Raw genomic sequence first — 10,030 nt, 5'->3', positions numbered from 1 at the left:
AGAGGGGCAGGAGGGTCAGGAGGGGGAAGAGGGGCAGGAGGGGGAAGGAGGGGGAAGAGGGACAGGAGGATCAGGGGGCTGAGGGACAGGAGGGTCAGGAGGGGGAAGAGGGGCAGGAGGGGGAAGGAGGGGGAAGAGGGGGAAGAGGGTCAGGGGGAGAGGGACAGGAGGGGGAAGAGGGGCAGGAGTGTCAGGAGGGGGAAGGAGGTGCAGGAGGGGGAAGGAGCGGCAGGAGGGGGAAGAGGGTCAGGAGGAGGAAGAAGGACAGGAGGGGGAAGGAGCGGCAGGAGGGGGAAGAGGGGCAGGAGGGGGAAGAAGGACAGGAGGGGGAAGGAGCGGCAGGAGGGGGAAGAGGGGCAGGAGGGGAAAGAGGGGCAGGAGCGTCAGGAGAGGGAAGAGGGGCAGGAGCGTCAGGAGGGGGAAGAGGGGCAGGAGGGGGAAGAGGGGCAGGAGGGGAAAGGAGTGTCAGGAGGGGAAGAGGGGGAGAAGGGCATGAGCGTTAGGAGGGGAAGAGGGGCAGGAGTGTCAGGAGGGGGAGGGGGAAAGGCGCAAGAGGGGCGGAGGAGGAGGGTTTAGGAGGGGGATGAGGTGCAGAAAGGTCAAGTGCAGGAGGGTCAGGAGTGTCAAAAGAGAGAGGAGGGTCAGGAGGGGTTAGGAGAAGGAGGAGGGTCAGGCGGGAGAGGAGTGTCAGGAGGGAGATGGAGGGTCAAAAGAGGGAGCAGGGTGAGGAGGCACCCTCTTTCTCTTTATATCCATACTTGTATCTTTCTGATCCCTCACTCTTTCTGTTGATGTCCCTCCTTCACCCGCTCTCTTCTGTTCTAATTTGAATGGACCATGTGTGGTTGGCTGTAATACCTCTCTCATTCTATTAACAACCTCTGAACAATACAGCGTTTCCTCCCACACAAAGAAGGGGTATTATCAGGGCTCTATGAGGAGTTTGATTTCCACACCATCTCCCTAATTGTCTCAACATCACAGTCACTCAGAAGGGGTATTTTTTTATTTTTTTTATTTCACCTTTATTTAACCAGGTAGGCTAGTTGAGAACAAGTTCTCATTTGCAACTGCGACCTGGCCAAGATAAAGCATAGCAGTGTGAACAGACAACACAGAGTTACACATGGAGTAAACAATTAACAAGTCAATAACACAGTAGAAAAAAGGGGGAGTCTATATACAATGTGTGCAAAAGGCATGAGGAGGTAGGCGAATAATTACAATTTTGCAGATTAACACTGGAGTGATAAATGATCAGATGTTCATGTACAGGTAGAGATATTGGTGTGCAAAAGAGCAGAAAAGTAAATAAATGAAAACAGTATGGGGATGAGGTAGGTGAAAATGGGTGGGCTATTTACCAATGGACTATGTACAGCGATCGATTAGCTGCTCAGATAGCTGATGTTTGAAGTTGGTGAGGGAGATAAAAGTCTCCAACTTTAGCGATTTTTGCAATTCGTTCCAGTCACAGGCAGCAGAGTACTGGAACGAAAGGCGGCCAAATGAGGTGTTGGCTTTAGGGATGATCAGTGAGATACACCTGCTGGAGCGCGTGCTACGGATGGGTGTTGCCATCGTGACCAGTGAACTGAGATAGGGCGGAGCTTTACCTAGCATGGACTTGTAGATGACCTGGAGCCAGTGGGTCTGGCGACGAATATGTAGCGAGGGCCAGCCGACTAGAGCATACAAGTCGCAGTGGTGGGTGGTATAAGGTGCTTTAGTGACAAAACGGATGGCACTGTGTTAGACTGCATCCAGTTTGCTGAGTAGGGTGTTGGAAGCCATTTTGTAGATGACATCGCCCGAAGTCGAGGATCGGTAGGATAGTCAGTTTTACTAGGGTAAGCTTGGCGGCGTGAGTGAAGGAGGCTTTGTTGCGGAATAGAAAGCCGACTCTTGATTTGATTTTCGATTGGAGATGTTTGATATGAGTCTGGAAGGAGAGTTTGCAGTCTAGCCAGACACCTAGGTACTTATAGATGTCCACATATTCAAGGTCAGAACCATCCAGGGTGGTGATGCTAGTCGGGCATGCGGGTGCAGGCAGCGATCGGTTGAAAAGCATGCATTTGGTTTTACTAGCGTTTAAGAACAGTTGGAGGCCACGGAAGGAGAGTTGTATGGCATTGAAGCTCGTTTGGAGGTTAGATAGCACAGTGTCCAATGACGGGCCGAAAGTATATAGAATGGTGTCGTCTGCGTAGAGGTGGATCAGGGAATCGCCCGCAGCAAGAGCAACATCATTGATATATACAGAGAAAAGAGTCGGCCCAAGAATTGAACCCTGTGGCACCCCCATAGAGACTGCCAGAGGACCGGACAGCATGCCCTCCGATTTGACACACTGAACTCTGTCTGCAAAGTAATTGGTGAACCAGGCAAGGCAGTCATCCGAAAAACCGAGGCTACTGAGTCTGCCGATAAGAATATGGTGATTGACAGAGTCGAAAGCCTTGGCAAGGTCGATGAAGACGGCTGCACAGTACTGTCTTTTATCGATGGCGGTTATGATATCGTTTAGTACCTTGAGTGTGGCTGAGGTGCACCCGTGACCGGCTCGGAAACCAGATTGCACAGCGGAGAAGGTACGGTGGAATTCCAGATGGTCAGTGACCTGTTTGTTGACTTGGCTTTCGAAGACCTTAGATAGGCAGGGCAGGATGGATATAGGTCTGTAACAGTTTGGGTCCAGGGTGTCTCCCCCTTTGAAGAGGGGGATGACTGCGGCAGCTTTCCAATCCTTGGGGATCTCAGACGATATGAAAGAGAGGTTGAACAGGCTGGTAATAGGGGTTGCGACAATGGCGGCGGATAGTTTCAGGAATAGAGGGTCCAGATTGTCAAGCCCAGTTGATTTGTACGGGTCCAGGTTTTGCAGCTCTTTCAGAACATCTGCTATCTGGATTTGGGTAAAGGAGAACCTGGAGAGGCTTGGGCGAGGAGCTGCGGGGGGGGTGGAGCTGTTGGCCGAGGTTGGAGTAGCCAGGCGGAAGGCATGGCCAGCCGTTGAGAAATGCTTATTGAAATTTTCGATAATCATGGATTTATCGGTGGTGACCGTGTTACCTAGCCTCAGTGCAGTGGGCAGCTGGGAGGAGGTGCTCTTCACAGTGTCCCAGAACTTTTTGGAGTTGGAGCTACAGGATGCAAACTTCTGCCTGAAGAAGCTGGCCTTAGCTTTCCTGACTGACTGCGTGTATTGGTTCCTGACTTCCCTGAACAGTTGCATATCACGGGGACTATTCGATGCTATTGCATTCCGCCACAGTGCAGGACAGGTGTCACTCAGAAGGGGTATAGTGCAGGACAGTGCAGGACAGGTGTCACTCAGAAGGGGTATAGTGCAGGACAGGTGTCACTCAGAAGGGGTATAGTGCAGGACAGGTGTCACTCAGAAGGGGTATAGTGCAGGACAGGTGTCACTCAGAAGGGGTATAGTGCAGGACAGTGCAGGACAGGTGTCACTCAGAAGGGGTATAGTGCAGGACAGGTGTCACTCAGAAGGGGTATAGTGCAGGACAGGTGTCACTCAGAAGGGGTATAGTGCAGGACAGGTGTCACTCAGAAGGGGTATAGTGCAGGACAGGTGTCACTCAGAAGGGGTATAGTGCAGGACAGGTGTCACTCAGAAGGGGTATAGTGCAGGACAGGTGACACTCAGCAGGGCTACAGGGCAGGACAGGTGACACTACCTCGCCAGTAATGAATACACAGTAAGTAGTGAAAGAGTCATAGTGGAAGCAATACTGCCTCACCAGTAATGAATACACAGTAACTAGTAAAAGAGTCATAGTGAAAGTGAAGCTACCACACCAGTAATGAATACACAGTAACTAGTGAAAGAGTCATAGTGGAAGCAATACTGCCTCACCAGTAATGAATACACAGTAACTAAAAAGAGTCATAGTGAAAGTGAAGCTCGCACCAGTAATGAATAAACAGTAACTAGTGTGCCCTTCCCAGTACATTATGGCAGCAAGAATTCTGGGGGAGGCGATATTTTAGAATGTATTTGTGGCTGATTAGCAAATTCCTTACTTAGTTTAAAGTATTTTTTTTGTTTGTTTACAATGTCAAGTTAGTGGGAGAAACAAGCTGTTTTAATGCTTGTTTGTGCCCACTGTATTTCTAGAGAGAGCTGCACAAACGAAAGGTAGAGCTAGCCAGAAACACAACACTCATCTGAAAGTTGAGACACAAGTCGGTATGTTTTTACACAGAGTACCACCCCCACACACCATGTCATCAGCTATCTTCAACATTCAGATGGTGCCTGTCTATCTATTGAACTCCTCGGACTGCACTAAGAAAATCTTTGTGTCCATGATTGAATTATCAGGAGTTTATTATAACCCTTTATGCAGAATGTATAACTTAAAGCACTCAACAGGTGACATTATATCAGTCAATATTGTGTTTCAGAGTCAGTAAAAGAAGCAGTAGAGTTGAAAAACAGTCTTTTGATCCACTCAGGTAACAATGCAAAAGCTCATTCACATAACCGCAATTAAAGCAATAACCGGGGTTCCGCTTCCATTACACCCAATATCTATATTTGATCCAGTGACATGGACATAGTTAGGTGTTGAAGGTGTGGGTGGGCATGCAGTTGTGTGACAACTTTCTCTTCAGTAGGCGCTGCTATCTGTTGTCTGAAATACTAGGAGTCAAAACACAAAGGCAAACCTTATAAGGTACAGTATGTGAATCAATCAATCAAATGTATTTATAAAGCCCTTTTAACATCAGCAGACAGCAGTTGTCACAAAGTGCTTTACAGTAACCCGGCCAAGTATACAGTATATAACCTGTATGAAAAAGGTCTATTCCTTTCATATCTATAAAGATAAACTTGGCAACAGCACAGAGAGTTCCATATCACATAATGTCAGGAGCACACTTCCTGTGTGTTGACAGAATTTTACATTTTTAATTTTACCTTTATTTAACTAGGCAAGTCAGTTAAGAACAAATTCTTATTTTCAATGACGGTTAACAGTGGGTTAACTGCCTGTTCAGGGGCAGAATGTAATCAAGTGTAGTTGCTGCTGAGATAGCTCCGGTCTGCCAAAAGGCCTAGGGCATACTGCGGCCAATCATCAACATTAACCCTAATGGCAGGACCAAAACACCCAAAAACACAAAGCCAAAGCTAAAACCTGTTCAAGGCAGACCCAAAAACACAAAGCCAAAGCTAAAACCTGTTCAGGGCAGACCCAATAACACAAAGCCAAAGCTAAAACGTGTTCAGGGCAGACCCAAAAACACAAAGCCAAAGCTAAAACGTGTTCAGGGCAGACCCAAAAACACAAAGCCAAAGCTAAAACGTGTTCAGGGCAGACCCAAAAACTCAAAGCCAAAGCTAAAACCTGTTCAGGGCAGACCCAAAAACACAAAGCCAAAGCTATAGCCTGTTCAGGGCAGACCCAAAAACACAAAGCCAAAGCTAAAAATCTGTTCAGGGCAGACCCAAAAACACAAAGCCAAAGCTAAAGCCTGTTCAGGGCAGACGCAAAAACATAAAGCCAAAGCTAAAACCTGTTCAGGGCAGACCCAAAAACACAAAGCCAAAGCTAAAACGTGTTCAGGGCAGACCCAAAAACACAAAGCCAAAGCTAAAACCTGTTCAGGGCAGACGCAAAACCATAAAGCCAAAGCTAAAACCTGTTCAGGGCAGACCCAAAAACACAAAGCCAAAGCTAAAACGTGTTCAGGGCAGACCCAAAAACACAAAGCCAAAGCTAAAACCTGTTCAGGGCAGACCCAAAAACTCAAAGCCAAAGCTAAAACGTGTTCAGGGCAGACCCAAAAACACAAAGCCAAAGCTAAAACGTGTTCAGGGCAGACCCAAAAACACAAAGCCAAAGCTAAAACGTGTTCAGGGCAGACCCAAAAACTCAAAGCCAAAGCTAAAACCTGTTCAGGGCAGACCCAAAAACACAAAGCCAAAGCTATAGCCTGTTCAGGGCAGACCCAAAAACACAAAGCCAAAGCTAAAAATCTGTTCAGGGCAGACCCAAAAACACAAAGCCAAAGCTAAAGCCTGTTCAGGGCAGACCCAAAAACACAAAGCCAAAGCTAAAACCTGTTCAGGGCAGACCCAAAAACTCAAAGCCAAAGCTAAAACGTGTTCAGGCCAGACCCGAAAACACAAAACCAAAGCTAAAACGTGTTCAGGGCACACCCAAAAACACAAAGCCAAAGCTAAAACGTGTTCAGGGCAGACCCAAAAACACAAAGCCAAAGCTAAAACCTGTTCAGGGCAGACCCAAAAACTCAAAGCCAAAGCTAAAACCTGTTCAGGGCAGACCCAAAAACACAAAGCCAAAGTTAAAACCTGTTCAGGGCAGACCCAAAAACACAAAGCCAAAGCTAAAGCCTGTTCAGGGCAGTCCCAAAAACACAAAGCCAAAGCTAAAACCTGTTCAGGGGAGACCCAAAAACACAAAGCCAAAGTTAAAACCTGTTCAGGGCAGACCCAAAAACACAAAGCCAAAGCTAAAGCCTGTTCAGGGCAGTCCCAAAAACACAAAGCCAAAGCTAAAACCTGTTCAGGGGAGACCCAAAAACACAAAGCCAAAATAAAAGCCTGTTCAGGGCAGACCCAAAAACACAAAGCCAAAATAAAAGCCAATCCTATAGCCTGTTCTAAAACCACTGGTGTTTCTGGTCCTACCTGAACATCAGCTGGATGGTAGTGTCCAAGTCTGTCCTCACCGTTTCACGATTTGAGCATCCATGGTTTCTGTCCCACTTGTAGATGAAGTTCTGGATTCAGATGATAAGAAATGTGAAAGTTTGATTAAAAACTTAAAAAAATATATATATGGCAATTTTAACACTGTTAAATAAAAAACCGGTGTTATCACACTGTAAAATAAACATATAAACAAACAGTTTACTGACCCTACCTCCAGGATCAGAGCTATAAACAGGTTGACCCACATGACAGAGGAGGTCAACCACCAGGCTATGAAGTAGAGCTTGGACCACCTGGATTGGGGAACATAAACCAAATACAATCATCACCTCTCTGTCAGTCGTCCATTTCTTCAAATGCTCACATGATAGAATAGATTAGAATAACCAAAGTAATTGTTATAGCAAATTGTATCTGGCATATACATCCAGAAAGACACTCCAGTTGTTCACCATCATTATGTTGTATATAGAACCAGAGCAGACTGAAAATACAGGAAACTTGAAAGCAGAAAGCCATTACTACAAATCCCATCAATACCAGTAATGCAAGGTTGACAAAAAGTACTAAAGTACCATATAGACTGAGTGTACAAAACATTAGGAACATTAGGATTCAGAGTGTGAATGGGCAAGACAAAAGACGGAAGTGCCTTTGAACGGGGTATGGTAGTACGTGCCAGGAGCACCGGTTTGAACGGGGTCTGGTAGTACATGCCAGGAGCACCGGTTTGAACGGAGTCTGGTAGTACGTGCCAGGAGCACCGGTTTGAACGGGGTATGGTAGTACGTGCCAGGAGCACCGGTTTGAACGGGGTATGGTAGTACGTGCCAGGAGCACCGGTTTGAACGGGGTATGGTAGTACGTGCCAGGAGCACCGGTTTGAACGGGGTATGGTAGTAGGTGCCAGGAGCACCGGTTTGAACGGGGTATGGTGGTACGTGCCAGGAGCACCGGTTTGAACGGGGTATGGTAGTACGTGCCAGGAGCACCGGTTTGAACGGGGTATGGTGGTACGTGCCAGGAGCACCGGTTTGAACGGGGTATGGTAGTACGTGCCAGGAGCACCGGTTTGAGTGGGTCAAGAACTGCAATGCTGCTGAGTTTTTTACGCTTTTACAATTTTCCTTGTGTATTAAGAATGGTCCACCACCCAAAGGACATCCAGCCAACTTCCTGTGGCTATGGAACCCTGACCTTTTCACCAGACATGCTACCTTGTCGTGCTGCTGCTCCAGTTTCAACTGTTCTGCCTGCGGCTATGGAACCCTGACCTGTTCACCAGACATGCTACATTGTCGTGCTGCTGCTCCAGTTTCAACTGTTCTGCCTGCGGCTATGGAACCCTGACCTGTTCACCAGACATGCTACCTTGTCCCAGACCTGCTGTTTTCTGCTCTTTCTCTCTCCCTCTCTCTCTACAGCACCTGCTGTCTCGACCTTTGAGTGCTGACCTGTTACACCCTCTACAAACACAGTGATGATTATTTGACCATGCTGGTCATCTTTGGACGTTTGAACATCTTGAGGAACGATTTGGCCTTAATGGACACGTACTCTTATCTCCACCCGGCACAGCCAGAATAGGACTGGCCACCCCTCATAGCCTGGTTCCTCTTTAGGTTTATAATCTCCACCTGGCACAGCCAGAAGAGGACTGGCCACCCCTCATAGCCTGGTTCATCTCTAGGTTTATAATCTCCACCTGGCACAGCCAGAAGAGGACTGGCCACCCCTCATAGCCTGGTTCCTCTCTAGGTTTATAATCTCCACCTGGCACAGCCAGAAGAGGACTGGCCACCCCTCATAGCCTGGTTCCTCTCTAGGTTTCTATCTAGGTTCCTGCCTTTCTAGGGACTTTTTCCTGGCCACCATGCTTCTACATCTGCATTGTTTGCTCTCTGAAGATTTATGTTAGGTTTCTGTGTAAGCACCTTGTGACATCTGCTGATGTAAAAATTACTTTATAAATACATTTGATTTAATTTGACACAACTGTGGGAAGCATTGGAGTCAACATGGGCCAGCATCCCCGTGGAACGCTTTCGATACCTTGACGAACTGTTCTGATGGCAAAAGGTGGTGCAACTGAATAGTAGGAAGGTGTTCCTAATGTTTTGTACATCATTTGTTTGTTAATTTAGATTTTATGGTAACTTAAGTTGAGTGAAACTCTCTGCAAAGTTATCAAAGTTGTTTGACCAGTAACCAAGCTGTTCATAAGAACCACATCGTAGAGTTTTGTTTACAATCATTGTCATGATCCTGGGGTCAGCGGTAGTGCTGTACGAAATAGATAATACATGTAGGCAGGAAATAGGTTGTTTATAGGAAATAGGTAGTTTATTGTTGATGCTCGATTAAAAGCTGTGATTTCTGAGATATCATATTTTCTTCATACCTCAGGTTACTAGCAGGTGCTATGATAGTGCCTTTGAACGACCAGACCACAAGCACAGCAAATACATAATAATCCACCTGTCACGACTTCCGCCGAAGTCGGTCCCTCTACTAGTTACAGCTGCGTTCGGCGGTCGACGTCACCGGCCTTCTAGCCATCGCCGATCCATCCTTTCATTTTCCATTGGTTTTGTCTTGTCTTCCCTCACAACTGGTTTCAATTCCATCAATTCCATGTTGTGTATTTACCCCTCTGTTCCCCCCCATGTCCTTGTCCGGAATTGTTTCTTGTAGTGCTTGTGCACATTATGCTGGTGGATACCGGGTTTTCTTTGACCCATTCATTGACTGTTCTGTTTACGGTGGTTTTTATGTTTATTAAACGACAACGTTGTAAATCAGTTTTCGCTCTCCTGCGCCTGACTTCTCTGCCGCCAGTACGCACCCCGTTACACCACCTGCAAACAGACGGCAGTTCTTTACAGTCGTACCATACAACCGTACCAGTCTAACAGCTCTGTCTCTACTACACACAAGAAAACAACCCAAACAAAACAACAGACACTAGAGATTCTCACCACTAATATACCGGCAGAGGCTCCGAGGTGTTTCACCAGGTCGACCATGCTGATGGCAAACAGAGCCGTGAGCTTTAGATGAATATGGCAAAATGATTAAGGGGAACTGATGACATCAATCAATCAAATTATATACATATATTTTAACAGCAATCAGCAGTTGTTACAATGAAGCAGAGCTGGACTCCAAAGACTGAGTTGTTTTTCAGAGGAGATAGCTTAATGTTGGGGGATGAACCTCAGGAAGTGGAATACACTCAACATGTTGACCAGACGGACGTCAGGACTCAATGGTCTGGGATTCTGTGATACAGTTCAGTCAGTTATGTACTGGTTTTGACAA

General features: G+C 46.8%; 1 protein-coding gene across 1 annotated transcript in view; it reads right to left on the bottom strand.

The window, feature by feature from the left end:
* Window positions 1-4,558: 4,558 nt before the first annotated feature.
* Window positions 4,559-10,030, bottom strand: part of LOC135573283 (two pore channel protein 2-like) — a 6,816-nt gene continuing 1,344 nt past the window's right edge. Inside the window, exons 4-11 of the mRNA XM_065022131.1 lie at window positions 9,917-9,990; window positions 9,688-9,769; window positions 9,111-9,187; window positions 8,883-8,992; window positions 7,115-7,193; window positions 6,921-7,002; window positions 6,686-6,777; window positions 4,559-4,661 (exon numbers count right to left, since the gene is read on the bottom strand). Of these exons, the coding sequence (XP_064878203.1) occupies window positions 4,559-4,661; window positions 6,686-6,777; window positions 6,921-7,002; window positions 7,115-7,193; window positions 8,883-8,992; window positions 9,111-9,187; window positions 9,688-9,769; window positions 9,917-9,990 (699 nt within the window). The remainder of the gene's footprint in view (window positions 4,662-6,685; window positions 6,778-6,920; window positions 7,003-7,114; window positions 7,194-8,882; window positions 8,993-9,110; window positions 9,188-9,687; window positions 9,770-9,916; window positions 9,991-10,030) is intronic.

Source organism: Oncorhynchus nerka, linkage group LG9a, assembly GCF_034236695.1.
Source record: "Oncorhynchus nerka isolate Pitt River linkage group LG9a, Oner_Uvic_2.0, whole genome shotgun sequence".
NCBI lineage: Eukaryota > Metazoa > Chordata > Actinopteri > Salmoniformes > Salmonidae > Oncorhynchus > Oncorhynchus nerka.
Note: the sequence above shows the minus strand (reverse complement) of the source record. Positions and strands in the feature narration are given on the sequence as shown.